The 22,393-nt window shown below is 35.0% G+C and overlaps 1 protein-coding gene across 1 annotated transcript in view; it reads right to left on the bottom strand.

Moving 5' to 3' along the window:
- Nucleotides 1-3,844: 3,844 nt before the first annotated feature.
- LOC136810717 (sphingosine-1-phosphate lyase 1-like) overlaps nucleotides 3,845-22,393 on the bottom strand; it is a 30,942-nt gene continuing 12,393 nt past the window's right edge. Inside the window, exons 2-21 of the mRNA XM_067067309.1 lie at nucleotides 20,257-20,331; nucleotides 19,796-19,889; nucleotides 16,409-16,476; nucleotides 15,854-15,934; nucleotides 15,289-15,312; nucleotides 14,493-14,532; nucleotides 14,016-14,092; nucleotides 13,701-13,755; nucleotides 13,044-13,117; nucleotides 12,359-12,447; nucleotides 11,628-11,736; nucleotides 10,704-10,739; nucleotides 10,091-10,153; nucleotides 9,694-9,773; nucleotides 8,958-9,090; nucleotides 8,443-8,560; nucleotides 8,227-8,281; nucleotides 6,911-7,057; nucleotides 5,153-5,273; nucleotides 3,845-4,654 (exon numbers count right to left, since the gene is read on the bottom strand). Coding sequence (XP_066923410.1) covers nucleotides 4,538-4,654; nucleotides 5,153-5,273; nucleotides 6,911-7,057; nucleotides 8,227-8,281; nucleotides 8,443-8,560; nucleotides 8,958-9,090; nucleotides 9,694-9,773; nucleotides 10,091-10,153; nucleotides 10,704-10,739; nucleotides 11,628-11,736; nucleotides 12,359-12,447; nucleotides 13,044-13,117; nucleotides 13,701-13,755; nucleotides 14,016-14,092; nucleotides 14,493-14,532; nucleotides 15,289-15,312; nucleotides 15,854-15,934; nucleotides 16,409-16,476; nucleotides 19,796-19,889; nucleotides 20,257-20,331 — 1,656 coding nt within the window. The 3' untranslated portion in view covers nucleotides 3,845-4,537. The remainder of the gene's footprint in view (nucleotides 4,655-5,152; nucleotides 5,274-6,910; nucleotides 7,058-8,226; nucleotides 8,282-8,442; nucleotides 8,561-8,957; nucleotides 9,091-9,693; nucleotides 9,774-10,090; nucleotides 10,154-10,703; nucleotides 10,740-11,627; nucleotides 11,737-12,358; nucleotides 12,448-13,043; nucleotides 13,118-13,700; nucleotides 13,756-14,015; nucleotides 14,093-14,492; nucleotides 14,533-15,288; nucleotides 15,313-15,853; nucleotides 15,935-16,408; nucleotides 16,477-19,795; nucleotides 19,890-20,256; nucleotides 20,332-22,393) is intronic.

Consider the following 22,393-nt stretch of genomic DNA (forward strand, 5'->3'; position numbering starts at 1 on the left):
ACAGTTACAAAATATCATCTATTTACAATTGAAAAACCAAAGTCTTTTGTCTTGAAAAGAATGAGAGATAAATCAGTAACAAATTAAAAATCAATGGTGCAAAGTGTAACATTTCGCCCTATGTTTTATGAACATGTCCAACCGTGAGATTGGGTAACTTGTAGTAAGCATTGTATTGTTGAAATAGAAAAGAAAAAAAGGTAAGTCTAGCCTAGTCCAGGAGCTGGAGCTCAACTACTTTTTGCCTTTGCTAATTCTGATGGGGGAAAAAGTAGAGATCTATCGCAGCGCTATCAATCAAATCAAAAAAGCGAAGATAGTATACGGCAGACTTTCTGACTATAGTCTAGCCTGTAGCCTTGTTAGCTGGCAGGGGGGTTAAAAGAATGTGAGAGCTTATTTAGATCTGTATCAAAAACAAAACAACACACACAGTATTTCCCAAGCTGTCATGGTGGAGTCTGTAACCATTCAGTGATGCAGAAAACCATAAAAATTCTTCACTTTTGCACACCTTGACGTCGCCATCTTGATTTTGAATGATCTTATGATGTCTGATTGTACGGCGCCGATGAAAAGATAAACAATGAAACCGCCCTGGAGCCACCACCCCCTGTGTGCAGATTTTTGGGCGGTAAAATTTCGAAAAAAAAATTATTAAAAAATTAACTTTTTTTACCCCCCCCCCCTCCTTTTAGTGAAGGTCCCTTCCTTCTTAAATCAAAGGGCGGGTCAGAAAAATAGGAAAATTTTTAGGTTGAAAGTTGTTGTAGTTCAATAAGGGTCGTAAAATTCACAACATTTTTCAATACGTTCGCAAAAAACGTATCCCCGTGTGTAATCCTGTAAACCTAATATCCTCCGGGAGGTCCTCAGGTTCAGGATTTAAAAAATATGACTGTGAATTTCATGGCAAAATTTTCTTTGATCATTGAACATTATCATTGGTAGCGAGAAAGGCTTTAAAATATTTATTTATCGAAAATTAGGTCGGCAAAAGAAATTGTCAACATATTTTTGTCAAAATCTCGTTTTTGCTAATGAATTTTTTCCGTCTGACTGAGGCTAGTCAAATTCGAGAGAAGTTATAAGTAACGAAAAAAAAATTCGCCACAATAGTACGATTTTTTCTTCACTTTTGCAGTCGAACTTTCTATAGTATAGATAAACTATATGAAGTCCAAAGTCACTGATCGACCTTAAAAATCATCAAATAGATAATACGGGAATCCTTTTTCTGATCAACCGTTTTCATTTTCCAAACTTTTTTGAATTATTTTTATGTAATATATACAGTCATCAACCCTCTGTTATTATCGAACCCTCTATTAATCGAATTTTTCTGTAATTGAACTAAGACCATTTTCGCACGTGACGGTTCTGTTTCGCTCCGAAACGATTGATTAGAAGTGACGTAACACTTGAATGTAACCAATAGAATGGCTTCATTTCGTTTCGGGGCGAAACGGAACCGTCACGTGCGAACATAGTCTATAACATCATTGGTGCATATAGAATATCATATAGAATACAGTATGTGGCCCCCAGAACGTCGACCAAATCTAAAATCGTTCTCAAATCTAGAGGAAAGGAGATTTTACAAAGATTTTTGCTGCACGCAAAACTTTAACATCTTTACTTTATTTCGCAGAAGTTCTTTTTCAAAAATTTTCAATTTCAACAAAATTTCTCAATCGCTTAAAAATAGGTAGCTATTTTCTAATGGCCCCCAAAACGTATTGCAATGTTAGAGATTTTTGAGGTTTGGGCCCCATAAAACGTAGGCATAAAACGTAGGTGTAGTTAAATTATTTACTATTAAGCCCAGTGGTAACAAGGGGAGAAACTATGAACATATTTGTGTTTTCCCTTAAATTTACGACCTGATGGATATAAAATTTATGAATTTTATAAAATATTTCAAGATTTTCGATAATGCAAAGTCCAAACTGAAAATTTAGAAATTTCCAAAATGACAATTTTGATTTAACGACGTCTTAATTAAGTTTCTGAAAACCAATCTCATTGAAAATAGTTCCATTCACGTACGGAATATGCTGTGAAAATTTATTAGAAAAACACCTTAACTGAAACTGAAAATATTAAGCTTTAAAGTTATTTTTCTCTTATATTTTGAAAAAAAAGATAGAATTTGCCGTTTTTGCTGATTCAGCGAACATTTTTATATATAATGTTAATTTTTTGTTACATAAACTATAAATTCAAGCTGGTAGAGACGGAATTTCAAGATTTTTTGTTGTTTCTCGTATTTAGAATTTTCGGTTTTATCAATGCCGATTCTAAGTCCCCAAAATACTGGTTGACTTTTAAGATGCTATATCTTTTACCCAGCCTCTAAAGTCACCGATGTATCTGCATTTTCTGAAAGGCCTTAGGTGTAGAAAGTTTACTATATCCCATTTTCATAACTTATTTTCAATAGCAATAAGGATTTTGATGTACAAAAGGTGTTAACATCGGTTCATTCCTGCATCATTGACGATTTGAAAGTATTTTTTTGTCGTCGCAATTGACGTTAAGAAATGGCTTGGTTGAAACTAGCTAGAATCTATCAAATAATTATTGACCTTGGAACAAAACTTAACCTATGAAATTTGATGTTTTAAAAGTAGCGCGACAAATTTAGATGGTAAAACGAAAAATTTAACTATCAAAATCTGTGAACAGTGGAAAATTGACGTAAGTCAACGAAATTGTCATAAAAGTCATTTTAAATGAACATACAAATGTATAATTTACACCAAGGGTAAAAAATTAAATTTAAAATCTTCTCTGAAAATTTCATTTGTCTTTGTTGGATAGAAATGTGTACGTCAAAAACCGAAAAATAGGGGCGTTTTTTTACCCACCCGGTACGTTATTTTGAATATGTCTCAAACCATCAAAAACATACTCATTTTTAAGAACCATCATTTTTTCAAAATAAACAAAAATAGTCTAATTCTGATAAATCTACAGGTCAGAATCCTCATTTTAATGACAAGCCTACGTTTTGGGGGCCGTCTCCGTTTTGGGGGCCATATACTGTATCATATAAAATACTCTGTAATCCGAATCTTTTCATAATCCCAAGAAGATTTTTGGTTTTCGTTGAAGATCGAATTATAGAGAGTCGAATTTCATTATTAAACTAGATTATTTTGAGAGATTCTTTTTCAATTTTTTGAAAGAAAAAATAGAAAGAATTCGAATGTTTCTTTCATTCAGACAAAATCCATTTCCAGCTTCTCGAACAAACCAAATATCGAGTCCGTTGATGAAATATTTAACAAAAAAAAATAAAATAAAAAACAACATAAAAATTATCGATTTTTAGTAAATTAAAGAAATCATGTGCTAATCAAGTTTAGTGATAATTTATCAATTTAGCTTAAAACTTTAAAGGATGTTTGACCATGGATCTTCGGCATTGACCTTGACAGCCGACAGGGATGTACCGCTGGAGTTCGAAAAGTGGACCCTGTCAGATATGAATGTTTGATGATTTTGGGACACTATATATAAGAACGAGATATCAAAGCATGAAATGTGAAAAGTGGAAATGTAAACGAAAAGTTTAAATTTTTTGTAATTTCCACTCCGAAAATTGTCTAAAATAACCAAAAGCCGACCCTGTCAGATACAATTCTTGAAAATCAGTTAATTTGAGACTCCTGTCAGATATCTTCAACGCCTAATAAAGGGACCCTGACCAGCGGCACATCCCCGTACCAAAAGTGACCCCAAGGGTTTCGCCCTTTTTTAGTTCAATGGGTTCTGATCAGCTAACTAGCACAAAACTTGATAAAGTTTTCAGCTTTAAATGCAAATTTTACATAATATATTATTAGTGAGACTTATATATTCGTTTAAAAAATAAATTCGACTGTCAATATAACAAACTTTAGTTTATTGCAGTAAAAAAAAAGTTTAATCCTTTTTAATATTATTTAATACTCTATTGACTGGCAGCAGCAGGCAACAATTACAACACATGAAACACATTCAACGTTCTAATTCCTCGTAATTTCAAAGTAAAGGACTGAAAACTATTCTAATTTGAGACTATGATTACCATCAATATCACGGCACCGAAATTATTGAAGAATCCTAAATTTCCAAATCAAAGCATTGTCTAGTTAGAGTCCAATGACAAAAAGGCTTAGCAGGGCAAAGTGAAATGAATCGCGTGAAGACAATACAATACAACGGCTCTTTAAAAATAGATCATGTGATATTCAAGTGGCAAAATCAATTTTCGCGGATTAAGATTTTTCTTGTTTTTGCTAAAGCTATCGTATCGTCACAGCACTTTTATTTTCAAAATTTCATTTTCTTCTAACGTATGTAGCCGACTAAGCTAACCTTCATTTGACCAATCCCATAAACCACCACTATCATTCGTGCACTTTTTAAACATCGGCATGGTTAGCAAAACATAACATAGAAAACCAACTATACTATATAACTACCAGCTATAAAAAACATATTTAACCAAAATATTGTAGTCCCTTTTTTTAAATTATATCAAAAAATATCACTCCATTTTTTTCAAACCAGCAGTCACACTGTAGTAAGTGTCCAAAAATCCGGTGGTGATGTCCGTAATTATTGACCTGTCCGGGATTTGTTGGGATAAACCGTAGATCGCTCCCTGAAAAGTGAAAGATGAAGTTTATTAGAGTTCAATTGGAAGATGAAAGCTGTGTAAGGTCAGATCAGATGTTATTTTACCTTCTAGGTTGAAGGTAAGCTGGGACAACGTACGATGTAGACTTGTATTATGGGAGAGTGAAAATGAAGCAAAATGAAATTCACAGAAAGTATAATCCTCTAAAAAACTGCAATTTTAGTGGCTTTAACATTTTTTACGACCTCATAACCTCATACGACCTCAGGCGTTTCGAGGAGATCATAGGCTACTTTATTCATAAATAAGTTTTCAGCTAAAAGATCTTTTTATAAACATTTTAAGCCTTCGTTTGGTCTTAGCTTTTTTTAATTTAAGTAGAAATGTTCGTATTTTTTTACTATTTTTGCGCCGATTTCCTAAAGAACAAAGTGTTTAAGTGTCCATAAAGCCTTAATAAATGTACTTGTTCTCAATATTTTAGCTATCGAAGCTTAATTTTCTCATCTAAAAATAGTGTACCTTTCCTTCAGCTTTGATACCAGGATTTTTCATGAGACGTTGAGCAACTCCCTTGATATCGTTCACAAACCGATCAGCAACTCCTGGTTTAGTGTGGTTCAACGTCACAGCAATGTGAAGGCTGTAATGAAAAGATTGTCGAAAGTTACCATAGTCGAACGTGCGCAACGCACTGGGCTCAACTTCAGTGGCTTCAAATTATTCATAGGCCCAATTGTAGACCCCCAGATATTTACCCAATGAACAAGTGTGCCAAATTTCAACCAAATCCGACCATTTTGGAGGCCTGTAGGCTGCTTCAAAGCTTTAGCCTCGTTTTGCAAAAAACTCGTCCCCAGGCCCAAAAATCTAAATTTTTGAAAAATGCAAAAAGCACCCCCATATCACCCCAGGAACAAGTGTGCAAAATTTTCCAAATCGAACAATTTTTGAAGTCTCCATGGCCCCAAAGGGTAGCCTTTTGGCGAAAACTCGTCCCAGGCCCAAAAATCAAAATTTTCAAATGAAAAAAAAAAAAAAACCCCACTATTCACCCAAGGAACAAGTGTGCAAAATTTCAGCCAGATCGAACAATTTTTGAAGTCTCCAGGCTGCCCCAAAGTTTTAGCCTCGTTTTGGCGAAAAACTCGTCCCCAGGCCCCAAAAATCAAAATTTTCAAAAAATGAAAAAAACACCCCCAGATATTCACCCAAGGAACAAGTGTGCAAAATTTCAGCCAAATCGACAATTTTTGAAGTTCCATGCCCCAAAATTTAGCCTCGTTTTGGCGAAAAAAAAACTCGTCCCCAAGCCCCAAAAATCAAATTTTGAAAATGAAAAAAAAAAAAACAACCCCCAGATTCACCCAAGGAACCAACAACAATTTTTTGAAAACCGTCTCCCAGTTCAAAACCAGAGGCGAAAAAACAGGTTCCGTTTTTGCCTGAAAAACCAAACGAAAAATGAAGGCCAGGGGCCCAAATTATAAAACAGACAGACACACACAAGCCACACATTTCAGATTCTAACTCAACTGAAGTTGAGAATACACTCATGCCTACTGACTGAACCCGCAGTACCCACACACAAAACATAGTTATAGTCAATACGTTACAACAATGTGGAAGCTGTAATGGAAATATTGTCAAAAGTTTTTTTTATTTCTTGCAAAGAATCAATAAAGCATGTCTGATCCAGAAATCGATACATATAACGGATCGTGGTTTTCTATATCATACATCATCTAACATTCACTGATTCACCTACACATGGTGAATTCGTACGATCGTTTTGATGATATGATACTTGATCATACCATGAACTTATTTCTACAGAGCCTGTGTCTTTTGAATCAACCTTATTATGCTTCCACACACAAAGCATGACAAGAATTGACCTAGGCCGCGTCAATATCACCTATTGAGATTTTCAAACATCTCGCACTATTTGCACTGTAGAAGAACATGAAGTGATGTCGTAGTCTAGATACATAGTACAAAACGACGGAACAGCAAAAATCTTAACCCGTCAAACCCGAGTGACGTGTATACACATTCTAATTTTGCCAATATCCCAAGTCCAAGACTTTAAGGCTGATCACTCAATTTAAAAGGGCGTAATGCTTTTAGAAAGAGTACAAAAATACCTTTCTAATGGTACCAAACCCATTGTCTCAAGTTACAAGCTTTTATGCAGGTTTGAAATTGTGGGTTTCAAAGATTGAGGTTTTTCACGCGCAGGAAAGGTAAAGAAATAAACAAGGGGACGATCTTACTTACCCAGAGGGGAATTGTAGGGGGTTGAGATGCCATCCTTTCTTGGCTAAATCATCTGACATCAAGAAAATGTCAAAATCATTCGATGCAAAAGCAACAATACAAACATCGACATTCGCTAATAAGTATAATCCAGGGATCTTGGAAACTCTAAAAGAGAAAATAGAACAAAATCCATTTACAATAAAAAGAGGCAGGGTATTTTTCAAGTTGAGAAGTTGCTAGTTGCTACTTTCGAGTTGAGAAGTTGCCGAGTTGTTATGAAATCTACGGCAACCGATAATTTTAAAATTAAATTAATGTAGCTCAAAAGAATCAAATTAGCCAGTACCAAACATATTATTAGCTTTTAAGACCCTGAAAATGGTAAGGTGCTGGCTAGCAAAGCCAAAATAATTAGTACTGCTATGCCATCGTCATTGGCTGACAACATGACACGTTCTTGTAAAAATATTGACAAAATCTTTAAATATAACGATTGTCAAACAAAATTCCCCAAAAAATATTGATCGATGCTTATTGTATAAAAGAATATGAGTTGACAGTCATTTTAGCCTCAAAAAAATCGTAGAGATAGTTCATAGAGCTAGAAAAATAATGACAATTTCTTTTGTCATTTTATCATTGGAATTGACACTTTTTAATAAAAATTTTGATGGCATTATAAAATACAATGGTTCTCAGGTCACTTTAATCAAGAATTACATTTATACTCAATGTGATGCAGGAAATATAAATGGATATGAATTGAAGGTGGAAATGGCTTTTCATGCTCTCAGTGCACGTGAGAGCAAATGAGCATATGACAGGTGTTATATGTATTATACGTATTATTATGTGTGATATATTACTCTCATATTACATTTACTTTCAAAATTGTACTTTTGATGTATGTTTATTCTTTTTCGGTAGCCGGTAATTTTTCAACTTCCAAACTGAAACTAGCAACTCCCCAGCTCGAAAGTAGCAACTAGCAACTTTTCGACTAGAATTATTCTCCAATAAAAATTGTTTTACTATCTAAATGGCTTTTTCCCTCTTTTTTAAATAAATACACTGCGAGTTTCTATTAAAAACCGGGATGATAAAGTCAATGAACTCTTATGAAGAATCAACAAAATTATCGTCGTTTTGCATAAGATTCTAACTACCGGACTAAGATTCATTCCTATTAATTTTTTCATTAACTAACTCATTAGCTAATTTTTTCAACTATCCGGAATCCTAGTCTTTTTTCCGCTAGAAAAGTAGTAGTGGAAGCTCAGTCCGGGAGGTGAAATCTTACACAAAACGACGGTACATATCATTATACACGATACCTTTTACCGATGTCATTTGCAGTTTTGATGATTAGTTTGGTTCGTTCGACGTATCCTGTAATATGCGAAATAATATGTAAATTTTATAATTTTAACAAACGCTTAGAATTCCTATCGGAAAGCTTTGTTTTGATGCAGGTGGAGGATTTTGAGTGGATCAAAAATTCTAAGATTTGGTGATTTGGTGATTTTTGAAAGGGAAAACTTCATTCAAACCTTTTTCTCCTAAATGCATCATGGTAGCCCAAGTGGTTGCTATGGTGTTTCCAGGGCGACTTCCTGGGAAGGAGGCTGCAGCGTATACACCTCCACTCCAGTTGGGTTGTGTGTAGTACTAAAGCAAATGAAGATTTGACAAGAATTACATTTTAATCTTAAAAGATTAGGTCACAAAGCTTACACGATATGAGAAAGATTTGACTTCCAGAGGCTCAGGAAAGTTATGTGGGTTTCTAAAATGGTTACTTTGTCTCGTCAGTATTTCATGGCTTTAAGGGTGATGCTGCTAATTACTTTTTAATTAGAGGTACTTAAAACCTTGAGACTTTAAAAGGTTGGAAATGAAAATTGATATCTAAGGAAGAATAATATATGGGACTAAAACCAAGGAATAAATTCACATTCTCTGAAGCTCTGAAGATCCATCAAATCACACAAAGAAAGATTTAGATGCGATATATTTCGTTTTAATTTGATGCGAAGATTTTACTTTATTAAGAATTCCTGTATACCTGGTGTTTCCTGATATCTTTACTTCGGTACATAACAACTGATGAACCTTTAGGGGTGTACCCGTATTTGTGGGTGTCGCAAGAAATACTGGTGATGCCGGGTAGGCGGAAATCGAAAGGCGGTAAATCATATCTACAAAGAGAAGAGTAAGAGATTGTTCATGATATTCACGACTTCATGTTTTGCATTGCAAATGATAGAAGTAAGGAAATTTCATATAAAACACTAGATAGAACCACCCTGCATTGCCAAAGCCACGACAATGAAGCAAAATAATGTGAGAAACACACTTTTAAGAAACATGAGGCTCAGAATGCCTAAAAACTAAGAAACATCTAAGAAACATGCTGAGGCTTAGAATGAGAAAATAACCATTTTTTAATTCGTTTTTTTTTACGAACCTTCCAATCCAGCCTTTCATGAGGCTGATTATGTCGAAAAGTTTAAAAACATGTAAGAACCATTTAAGGCTCAAAAGGCTGATTTCTTAAGAAACATAGCATGGCGCGAAGCCAAGAGGCAAGAGAAAGTGGCGAACTGTCGGCTACTTATTAAAGATGGAATTATTCTGTTTCAGTTAGGGATGTAAAAGCTCTATATAGTGTTTTATACTGTTTTACACTTTTATACTGTTGGTAAAAGACCCAATCTATTACAATCAAAAGACATTAGAGGCACATCTTTTCGTGTTACCGATAGACACGAAGACTGGCAAGCATAAACCATTTCTCTTACCCAGCTTTATTCATGAAAGCAACAATGAAGCCACCAAGACAGGCATCAGCATGCAAATATACATTTTTCTTCAGCGCGATCTGAAAAAAACAAAAAAGCTTTATAGCTTAGAGTCAAAATCGGCTACAAAAGCAACTACACCTATAGATCTGGAGTATTTTTACTCAGAAATTCACTCCACCAACCGTAGCAACGTGCTTTGGCGCTTAGAATTCTAACTGTCTGGAAATTAAGAATGCATGAGTAGGCATGGGATATTACCTCAAAATCATAACGTTAGTCTTCCCTAACAACCGTTTGATATTTGTTTCATGGATTAAGGGTCTCTAAATACGAAAACGAGACTAGTAAGCAGGCCGCTGAAATTAAAGCTGTAAAGAAATAAAGGGATATTTACTCTTGATAATTCCACCAAATCATCGATACATCCGTGAGGATAACTTGGAACTGAACCAACAATCTATAGTAAAGAGAAGAAAAATCGGAATTTTACTTTCCAGGAAAATCCATGTAACCTCTGTTGAGGAGGTCCATTAACGTTCCAAAGAGGTAAGATTTGAATTGCAGCTTAATTCTATGGTAGTTTACAAAAATCCGTGGAATTCTGTGGGTATTTTTCTAATCCTGTTAAAAATTCAGAATTCTAGAGGAGTTAAAAACCTGGAATTAAAGGATTTAGAGTATTTTCAGCAGGTGTTCGAAGGGGGGGAATGTTACACAAGGTTCGACCACCAGCACAAGGGGGTACAAAATTTAGGAAAGTCATAATGGGGAGTTAACGATGACTGGAAAGGAGTATTTCATTCACTGTTCTAAGTATTTTCACACCGGTTTTCGCGTTAACAAAATTCTAAAATTATGAGCTATGTAATGAATAAACCCAACTGACATACAACGTTCTTTCAACGTTCATCTAACGTTATATGGACGTGGTGAACGGTAAATAAACATTGAAAAGACTTTCTGTGTCAGCTGGGAACCTTCATTAGGCTAAATCTTTGTTGACTTACCAAAATTGTTCGCTTGGAAATAGCCCTTTCCATTGCCTAAATAATGAAAAATTAAAGAAATCTTGATCAAAAGTAACTTTCTTCAAATTCAAATTTAATTGAATTTTTTGTGTATACTGTGTATTATGTATATCAACTGGAGGATGAAAAATCGGTTTAATTGTAGAAAATATCAAAATAAACGTTTCATATTAAATGCGTTAAGACATTAGAAATCAAGTCTTATTCTTGATATGCGTAAGTCAAGATGATGTCATATTTTTTTAACGGAAGCACCCAAAAAAGCCGGTTTTTGACCTCTGTGTTTCTATTTTTAGTAACAGAGAGAGGTCAAATCCCGGCTTTTTTAGGGTGTTTCCGCTATAAAAATGACTTACGCATATCAAGAATACGGCCCATCAATAAAATTTCTTAGTAAACCAGCAGCTTATTTTCATAAATTTCTAGACATTGCATATATATTATTAGCTGGGAGACCCGTCTACTCTGTTCGTGTGATTTCGAAGTATAGCTAACCTTATCAACGGCTTTTTTGGCACGAAATTCAAGCCAAATGTAAACAAATTCAAACTGGGTCAAAAATACCATACTCTCAATGAGAAAGTATGGATCTCCAGACTAATATATTATATACATGATTTTCAGGTGAAGAGCCAAATGTAAATTTTGGAAATGCCGGAGATATATCATTATTATTATTATTATAAATTAGGTCTGCAAGAAGAATACATTATCGGTATCAGGGGGTGGTCGGAGTATCAGGGGGTGGTCGGGGTATCAGGGGGTGGTCGGGGTATCATTTGGTTGAGGAAGGATTCCTTTTGAGGTGTAAATAAATGCTCATTTTTTTTTTAAATTGTGGAATGAATTATGATTATTTATTGAAGTTCTTTTTGTTTTTGTAGGAATGCAGAATTAAAATACCTTAGTATTAGCTTTGCCAGTCTTCTTATCAACAGGAACGTGCGTTAATTTGATTCCGAAATAATGACATCCTTTATCGAAAGCTGGGTGCACACTGTAAGGCGCAACACTAAAAAGGTAAAAAAATGTATTTGAATCAAAGGGTTCATTTTCATAATCATGTTGTTGACGACCAAAATTGAAAACATGATGGCGGACTAATTAATCCTAAATCTGTAAAGTTTCCATTTATACGAGTAGCCCTATCCAGTGAGGTACTCTTAGGTGCCAAATAAATGGGGAAGGGGTTGGAAAATTTTCGAAATTCTAATAAACGGGGGGGGGGGCTAATCGCCGGGGTGGGGGGGACCTAATCGCCGGGGGGGGGGTCGGAAATTGTTACTTCTGAAAACCCAAAAATAAGGTAAATACAGGCTAAAATCAGGCTTTTTGGAGCAAAATGAGGGGACTTCTTTTTGCCAACTGAAAATACTCTTAAAAATTAATAAACGAGGGGGTCGGTTAGAAAATTTTCGAAAAATTAACAAGTGGGGGGGGGGGCGTTTATTTGGCACCTAAGAGTAATGAGAGATCAGTGGTTACATGTCAGCAATCATGTTAGAGTCGATATTTCACGTATATGGTTGTGTAGTCAAGGAAAATGTTCCGAAAGTGTTTATTGAAAGAAGCGGGGATTCGAACCGGGAAAACCTGTATTAACAGCTTAGAGCCATAGTATCAAATTAACATACATCTCAGGCTTTTCTATTCCTCTTTCACGAGCCAATTCACGATAACACTTCACCGCCATCATGATACTTTCTGAACCTCCTGATGTCATCTGAAACGAGAGAAAGATAACCGATTGATTGTTTCACCTAACTCGGGCTAGATTAGACCTTTTCATAAATTACGTCAAGAAGAGCGCTTACCTCATTTTCAAAAAAATTGAGAAAAAATAACCGATCGATTTATCAATCCTAGCTAAGTTAAATGCGAGTTTTTATATTCGAGATGAATCGAAGGAGACGGTATAAAGCAAAGGTGACATGCAGGTCACTTTGCTCGACGACGGTAAAAACACCAAAATAGCGTCGTCTGTTTAGGTGAGCAAAGGCGATATAGAGCCGTACATCAACTATCAACTTTGTTTCGCGTCGACTTCACTTACCGTCGCCCTCGATATCCTCCGATAAATAAATCCACTAAAAAAGAAGCTAGCAAGTCTTTGCTTGTTGTTTTTACCTTGTTAAAGATATTGCACTCAACGTCAAACTCTCAAAATGGTAGCAGGCTCTTTTTTCAGAAAATAATGTACAGATGTATATCCGCTTGTTTTTCGAAAGTATCAGCGAATGTACTTCAGCCAGGGACCGAGTAGCTATATCGAGTGTTTTATACAAGATATCTGTGAACCAGATAGGGTTTAGAACTTACCAGACCACAACAATTCTCATCTCCGTTAAACATATTGATGACCATTCGAACACATTCCGCTTCCATTTTACGAACTAGAAAGAGAATGAAAGCAAATTTTTCTTTTTAGGTCCTCAGGGACAAACGCTCGAACACAAAAATAGCAAAAAGAACGCCGTTTTTTTATACACATAAAAATTTATGTCTGGTTCTAATTTAAATGTGGGCGTGAGAGAATTTCCAACCTTTTTGAGAATCTTCTCTAAAGATTTATTCGCGGGGGTGCATGTTTCATTAAGGTATCGTTCGTTAGAAGGTACTGTTCTTTAGAATCATCATTTTTTTTGTTTTATATGAACGGAACACTCGTTCCCAACCCCTTTTACGTTAATTCAAATAACAAAAACTTAGTTGATTTCTAAATTAACCAAAACTTTTGATCTCTCTCTAAAAACCGGACCCTTGGAGAGGAGATTAACAGCTATTTTTCTGACTCTCAAATGTTTCGTCATTATAGTATCTGCTCATGGGAAAAAGGAATACAGGCGCCGTTTCAAAGATTTGCATTAAAAAATTTCAAGGATCTAACTACTAAAGGACAAGATTGATCGCGCAGCAGAATTCGACTTCAAGTTAAAGAAACTTTAAAAAAAAACGAGAAAAAATAACGATTCATACCGTCCGGGAAAACATCGGCGTGTAACGGATTCGACCAACAATATCGACTGTAAACCTATTGTAATAAAGAATAAAAATTTTTAGCAAAGCCCATTTCTGTGATGACCTCAACTATATTCTGACGTTACTTTATCGCTTCAATGCAAGGGTATCTTGGGTATCTTTACATTTTTCACAACAGCGCTCCTACACTTGTATTTTCGATACCGTAGTAGAAAGAAATGTTCCTTGTATTTTCATTACCAGTCAACTCAAAAGTGGACCGTACCGGTAAGGGTTTACAAGTATGATACACTCTTAATAATTTTGACTTACATCGGTCATCAATTCAGTGAGTTCTCCATCGCTGTAAATTGCACCAGAAACGTATCCATCTTGCCAAGAACATCCTCCTATGGTTATAAAGAGAAATGAGGTAACGGTGACGTAACGATGACGTAATATTTACTTGCCTCGCTTTCAAAGAGTTAGGTAAAATCTAGTCTGAATCACATACCTCTATAGATATACTTCCTATAACTCGAAACTTCGAATTCGAACCAGGATTCTATTTTACACAAATTACAGACAGATCCAAATAATAGAAAGCATTTTAAAAGATGAGGACCTTTAATGATAGGTGTTCCAATAAAGTTCATTGTGATTGCATTTTATGCAATTTTGCGAAACTCAGTTCGGCATTCGAAAGTTAGGACTTGGAGTGGCGATAAAGAGATTCAACCTTCCTCTTTTTTTCAGAAGATGGTTGATAAGCAGGCCAAAAAACTTTCATTTTTTCCTCGAACAACTTACCAATATTTTGATATGTGTCAATTTCTTTCAATACTTCTTCCTACAAAAACAAAGAAAATGATCGCAATTAGTATTCGGAACTTATACTTATTAAATCATTAAAAACCTTTAAAAATCTTTTTCTCCCACATCTGCAACCAATTTCATAACAGATCATCCATTTAGCTCTCGGCGAATGTGAGACCTCACATGCTTGCTCAGCCAAAACAAACAACATTTCCATTTACTTGAAAACGAAAGCATTTGATTGGTTGGCGTATGATTTGATTGTTTTGCAGCCTATCACCGCGCTCGAAAGCTTATTAATATTCGTCCAAAGTGGTCCGCAAATATGGGTAGATTCTCTTACGGATCCATGAGCCTTAGAGAGAATTAGGTGTTGGGCGAGACCAATTCGATTAGTTGTTTTACGGGCCCGATCGACCCTGAAATTCGAAAAATCGAAATAAAAATAAAATTTATTTTGGTAGTACATTTTCATTTTCATTTCTTTATAGACTCTAAAATTTTCCAAATTTTGCAAGTTTTTCCAAGGTTTTGAGAGTTTTATGTTCCAATTTTCATTTTATTCACGAATTCGACATTTTTGTATCTTTTTGTTTTCTATTTCGAATTTTTGTCAAGATGTAGTATTTTTTGCTGCCCTTTCAGGAGATTTTATAGCTATGAGATTCTACTTCTTTTGTGGGTAGCTTTGCCCGTAAAACAAAAAATTAAATTGGCCTCGCCTTATGGAAGGAGGAATTTGGATCCCCTAGATGAATAAAAAGTTCAAGAAGATAAAAGAAATTCTTACCTTGTTCATACCATTGTACGGCAGCTGAAGAGTTAAAAAAAATAAAATCGGTATCAAAAATCCATTCGTCAAAAAATACAGGAAAAGACATTAGACATACTAACACTCAATTCTTCAGCTGACACAAGAGACTGTTTTAATGGACTTTTCACACGGGGGTGTACTATATCTACTAATTGTCAAGAACGAAACGAAATGTAGAAACCATGTCATTGTTATAAATTTCTCGATTTTTTTGGCTTGAAAAGGTTCGTCTAACCCCACCCTATAGTTTCTCATAGAACAGAGATACTTTGAATTATAGGGAAATTTTTATACCTTTTCCATCCCAAGTGACTGCTGTTTTAGTTCGAATTACAGAGAGATTCAAATTACAGAGAAATTTGAATTACAGAGAGATTTGAATTACAGAGAGATTCGAATTACAGAGAGATTCGAATTACAGAGAGATTCGAATTACAGAAAGATTCGAATTAAAGAAAGATTCGAATTACAGAGAGATTCGTCTACCAGCCCCCTCCCCGACCTCTGCATGGCACAGTCTAATATGATTATCTCTGGCTACCTTTTTAATGTATTCATTTCCTCCGACACTGAACGCGGTTTCTTCAAGTTGTTTCATTGCATCATCGATCGCTTCTTGAATCTGAAAAAATAGTATCGGTAATTAAAATTTTCCTTGGTGTTAATTGTAAAGATTTGAAAATAAGCTAAGCTTTGTATGCAAATTGTTCTTATGAATGAAAGATCTTATCCAGTGTGTCTGAGCTAACTTATCTTCTCTATTATTTTTGCAGTTCTCAGATTTTGCATCTATCGTCTCCAGAAAGCCAGAGGAGAACGTGGCATAAATAAGCTTACTGTAAAGGTTTTATTTTTACATAAGTGCTCCCGTTTTATATCAGACACATGTTTCATATCAGGACAGTGTCTGCCTATTGTTATATTATGCTGATATAAGCAAAAAAAATGTTGTTTTCTTTTCCTTATTCTGGTTAATCTTGCTCCACATCAGTGTCGATTCAATATCAAAAAGCTTGTGAATTAAAATTGATGAGTAAGCAAACGATATCCCTCTTACTTTAAAACAAAACCTATAAAATAGTATTGTTTGAAATACCTTGGGTCCAACGATGGGAAGTCGTCTTGCAACTTTGAAAGCTTTTTTCTTTAACATGTTGAAAAATCCTGAAACAAAATTAGAATAAGAACTTGTAAAAGTATTGAAAAAAAAACTATAAATCACACTGAATCACAATGTGTTTCTGCATGTTTCACTTTGACCAGAGGAATGTAAAGAGATGGAAAAACAGCTTCTTGAAAACAATGGAAAAACGGCTCGTCATATACCAGGTCTCTTGCCCTTAAGGGATTTTATGTCGAGTAAATAGGTTTCTTTTGTTGTCGCTATAAAAAATCTGCATAATTAGCGTGTTGTGACAAAATTCTTTTGTTTCAAGCCTGATTATGCGCAAACTTTTAGGGCTTATATTTTGGGTACACCTCTCCTATACGAAAAAAGGTACCTATATTTTCTTACTCAGAAATTCCTAGCAATTCTACTGTTATCACCGCATCATGACCGCACCATAATATGGAAAGTTAGAGCTCGAGAAAATTATAACTTCATCTTGATTTTACTCGACTTCTGACAGTTTCACAAGAACCAATTTAATATCATTGCGTTAAGAATTTCTTTTGCTATACATTGGTAAAAATATTGCTCCTTTTTCTTAAAAATTGAACAAGTAATCGGCAAAAAAGGAAAAACAAATTTTCATTTTTATCGTCAAATCATGTAGAAACTGTCCGATTTGTATGGCGAGCCGTCTTTTCTGGACTTTCATTTAATGACCTAATCAACGTTTTTACAATAGAGTTTTCAATAGAAGTGATCGTTGAACTTTGAGTAATCAGAAAAGCTGTTTTTTCCATCTCTTTATATTCCTCTGCTTTGACCTCCTTTAATAAGCTTACTCGACTTTACATGTTCAAAAACTTAATTTGGCTTTATTGAAGTTAAAGCCGGACAAAGTTTGTACAAGCACCTACCTCTACTAACTATCAAAGAATATATATCCCTATAAGTGCACACTCCGTGAATATATCCCTATAAGTAGAATATATCCATCCGCGTCACCTATTATTTATTTTGATCTTATTTAATGGGTATCCTTGACTTTACATGTTTTAAAACTTAATTTGGCTTTATTAAAGCTCAAGCCAGACAAAGTTTGTACCCAGCTGGCACACAACGTTGTTTCAACGTTCATCTAACGTTATATGGACGTTGTGTACGTTAGATAAACGTTGAAACAACGTTGCGTGCCAGCTGAGAGGAGATAAATTAAGATAGTCACCATGAAGAAGTATTTTGTTTTCAAAAGACCACTTTCGATGATTATTATAATCAAAAGTCAAAGGTATTCATAACAAGTTGATACACAGGAGAGTAGTATCTGATCTATCTCCTTATATGGAAGTTAAACCTCTTCTCCGGATTCGCTATTGGACTTTACTGATGCACGTAAACGGTCAGTTAACGAAATTTAAAATATGGGAGGGAGCCTTGATAAAATCTTCAACGATAAAGGTTTAATTAAGACCATGCCATCTTAATTAAGATTTTAATCTCTAATTCGAAATGAGATCAATGGGAGATTTTTTCCTTGATTTGATGATTTGACAACTCAAAGTTTTTATTCATTCATTACCAGACCCCTCAAAAGTCGACCGCGTCGTTGAGGGTTGTATAGGTTATGGTGCAACAACACTCACAGAGGAAAAGGAAGAAAAGAGAAGGCACACTTGTGAAACGGTAGGACCTTCTTATAAAAAGTTATCAAAATAAAAAATTTCAATATTAAAAGTTGATCAAAGTAGGTTTTTTTATGTTTGTTAAGTTACGCAGCTTCAGCCATTATCGAAACAAACTTTGATTTGTGCGAGGGATCACTTCTACAGATTCGAACGTTTGTTTTGATAATGATGTAAGATGATTGACTTAACAAACACGAAAAGCTCTATCTTTAGCACATTTTCAGGCTTATTTTTTACTTTAAATAATAAGTGTTCTGACAGACAGAATTATTTTAAATTGTTCCATTGAGTGTTTCAGACAAAATAAGGAAGTAGAAAATGTGACATGCTAATATTGTGAAACTGGGTAAGGGATTCGAAATAATTTTGTTTGTGTGTGTGTTTCGATGGTCTCTATTCTCTGAGAAGGAAGCATAAGCTCTAGTTTAGACGGCCGACTTTCTGTCCTGTCTATTCTAATTGTTAGAGTAGACAGAAGTTGGGCGCAAAGTTGGCAACTAAAATCTTTGCTTGGAAAAGGTTGAAAGAAGACATTGCATTGACGTCAATAGAGAGCATTGCATTGACTTTAGTCAGCCCACTTTATGCCAACTTTAATTCATAATCAGAATAGGCAGGGCGAAAAGTGGGCCGTCTAAACTAGAGTTAAATAAGGGACGAGCCGATATTGCAACGAAGCAGAGATCGAAGTTTCATTGTTATTAAGTGAGACAAACGTTGATTGAATCAGATACAAAAGATTCATTTCTGGGGTAGAAAACAACTTTCAAGGTACCTACGCTTCGGGACTGTTCAGATGGAGGCAGGCTACCCACTCTGGTGATGAATTTTCTTGTGTTCATATGGGAGGTGAGTCAGCCTGACTGCATGGGATCAAATATTTTTTGACGTCAAGTGAGCTATCTTTAGAAATTTCATTCGTCAAAACAGTTACAATGTCACTGACGTTTTTCCTTATTATACTTTGCAAACATGGACAATGTAGTTCGAATAAAACTGTATTGTGATATTTTTCTTACTATGAGTTGTCTTTAAGTAATAATGTGTTATTGACAACCCAACTTTTTCTTATTGAGCTCTTTGTCTTAAAGTAATAATGTTTTATTGACAACCCAATACCTCTTTTGAGGTATCTTTCGGTATAATATTTATAAACATTTTTCATAAATACAATATTATAAAACGTCATATAAATCTTTCAAAACTTAAAATTGGGGTTGTCAAATTGAAGCAATTTCTCTTTTACACCAAATGAAAAGTGCATTACTGCACTAAGAACTTGTAAATGAATTAATTTTAGAAATTAATGAGCACCAGAAATTTTCTTTTAAAAACATCACACTTTTATACTTTAAGCAGTCTTGTTCTTGAGTTTTGCTGTATTAGTATTATAAAGTATTTTCCATTTGGAAGTGCAATACTTTAAATTTCTTGCGAAACTGCAAATAGTATAGAGTTTTTGGCCAAGTATTCTGTCATGTAAACAGACAAGATCGTTGTTGAGATTATCAAAAAAGCCTGTTTTTAAAATGGGAGTCTCTTGTCAATATGTAATAACTACTGATCTCTAAATACCGGGTACAATTCTACAGGAAATCTGTGAGCAGTAGGCCTGTCTAATGTATAATGGAATACGATATCTGTGGAAATGAACCTCTTCCCGGTATAAAAGACAGTCTAAACTTACCATCGTCGTTGAAGAAGACCACAGGAATGATTCTCCGCAACACTTCAAACGCCAAAAACGCATAAAAACAATATAACATTGTGTTTGTCACAATCTAAAACAAAAAAGAAAGTAAGGGTTAAGTAAAAGCCAAGTTTGCAATTGCTTTCAATGATAATCCAGGATCCCTTTTCTTTAACTGGGGGAGAGGTAGGAGAGGGTGCCACTCCTTTCCCCAGGATTTCTCCACTTACCCTGGATTAATTCTTAGGATAAATTTTAATCCTTTTAACCAGGGTACTTTTTATTCTAAAGACTTATTTTAGAATAAACAAATTGAAATTTCCTTATATGATATATATGAAATATGCCAAATTTTATTAAAAGAGGGATGGGGTTGCTAAACTGCACCTAAAAGTCTAGTATGTGTAGGGTTAAATGTATCCTTATAAATAATTATATACAAAGAAAGGGAAGCTTACCTCCCAATTTTCCAGGCCGTTTGTTTTCCGATGTATCCATAGTCTTAATTCATTCATGTAGAACACAAAACTCCACTGTAAAAAAAAAAGAAATTAACAAAAATGGATAGACTGAAAATAAGGTGTTTCTGCTATCGCAACAAAACATCAGATGTGAGGTACCTCAAAAATGAATGGCTGTCCAATTAATTTAAAAAATTGAGTTTATAGTGTATTAGACTTGGGCGTGTACTTACACCCCTTTGCAGGAAGGTTTTAAATTTTGAGCTGTAGAATATGAGTTTGGACCTTGAAAAGTAATTATCACTTCCTCTTCAGCTTCTTAGCTCTTATTCCCAAAAAAAATTTCATGTGGCACCTTTTTTTTAATATATCCAACTATAATTTGAAATTGTAAACAATTCTTTTATTCTTCTTTTACTTTTTTTAAAATATTTCTCTTGAAAAAAAGGGATCTGAAATATCTTTTAAATGATACCAAATTTATTAAATCTGGTTGAGAGATGGTAAACAAATTAATAATAATAATAATAATAATAATAATAATGTATACAAGTTCAAGGCACACGAGGGCCTCTGAGAACCGGATCTTGATTACAATTGTCTTGTCTCGAATCTTTTCGGATGTTTTTTCCAAGCTTCGTTGAGTCTTTCTTTAAAGATTTTGACAGTCTTTGCCTCTACAACGTATCTTGGTAATCTATTCCAGTTTGGTATACTCCTGTAAAAGAACGAGTTGGTTTGTGCGCCTCGGAATCCATCTTTACCAAGATTTGGTATCAGCTCATCTTTGTGTCTCCTGTTCGGACGTGTTCGAGTCGATAATTTACTTGGAAGAGTATTTTTATCGTAGTAGTGGAGATGTTTGTATACTTGGACCATATCACAAAAGAGTCTCCTGAATTCAAGCGTGGGGAGGTCAAGTATGCGCAAGCGTTCTTCATAGGACATATCTTTGCAGATAGGCACGAGTTTTGTGGCGCGTCTTTGTACACCCTCGATCAAATTAACATATTTTCGAAGTTTAGGTGACCATACCGACTGAGCATACTCCAAGTGCGGACGGACAAACGAAGTATATAGTACTAGGAAGATGGATGGATTCAGATGTTCAAAGCTCCTGTTAATCACTCCTAGTATTGAATTTGCCTTCTTTACCTGCTTTGCAATATGCTCCTCGAATGTAAGTTCTGAGTCGATCACAATCCCAAGATCTTTCTCTTCAAAAACATGTTCAAGCTGATTTCCATCCAAACAATATGGATAGGCATGTTTGATGTCAGAGAATTTGCCAATAGTTAGTACGTGACATTTGTCGGGATGGAAATTTAATAACCATTCTTTCGACCACTTAACTAGCGCGTCTATATCCTGTTGGATGGAAATAGAGTCTTCGATAGTGTTGACCTCTTGGAAGATTTTGGTGTCATCAGCAAAAAGGAGTATAAATGATGATATCACTCTTTCAGGAAGATCGTTGATGTAAAGAACGAACAATAACGGTCCAAGGACACTACCCTGTGGGATACCACTAACCACGTGATCCGTTGTCGAAAATGATTTATTTACTTTCACTGATTGGGTTCGTCCATTTAAAAATGATTTTACCCAAGACATTATCGGACCATCTATGCCGTATGCTAATAGTTTCTGGCATAAACGACGATGAGGTACAGTGTCAAAGGCCTTTGCGAAATCAAAATAGATACTATCAATTACTTTTCCCTCCGATGTACTTTCACAGCACGTATCCAAGTAATACAACAGTTGCGTAACGGTGGATCGATTTTTGATAAAACCATATTGCTTGTTCGATAAAAGATGTTGATCAAGAAGATGCTCCATAATATGCTTTCTCACTATTGACTCCATCAGTTTGCATACTATTGATGTCAAGCTTACAGGTCGATAATTTACTGCAAGATTTTGAGCACCTTTGTTCTTATATATGGGTATTACGTGAGCTTCTTTCCAATCCTTTGGTAGAGACCCTTCCTTTAATGATGTGTTCATTATTACTGCAAGAGGTTCAGAGACGTAGTCAGATAACGACAGTAGCATCTTAGGATGTATTCCATCAGGACCAAATGATTTATTTTGATTTAGATGTTTTATTTCGATCTGGATCATTTCTTTT

The sequence above is a fragment of the Clytia hemisphaerica genome, unplaced genomic scaffold (genome assembly GCF_902728285.1).
Source record: "Clytia hemisphaerica strain Z4C2 unplaced genomic scaffold, Clytia hemisphaerica genome assembly, whole genome shotgun sequence".
Taxonomy (NCBI): domain Eukaryota; kingdom Metazoa; phylum Cnidaria; class Hydrozoa; order Leptothecata; family Clytiidae; genus Clytia; species Clytia hemisphaerica.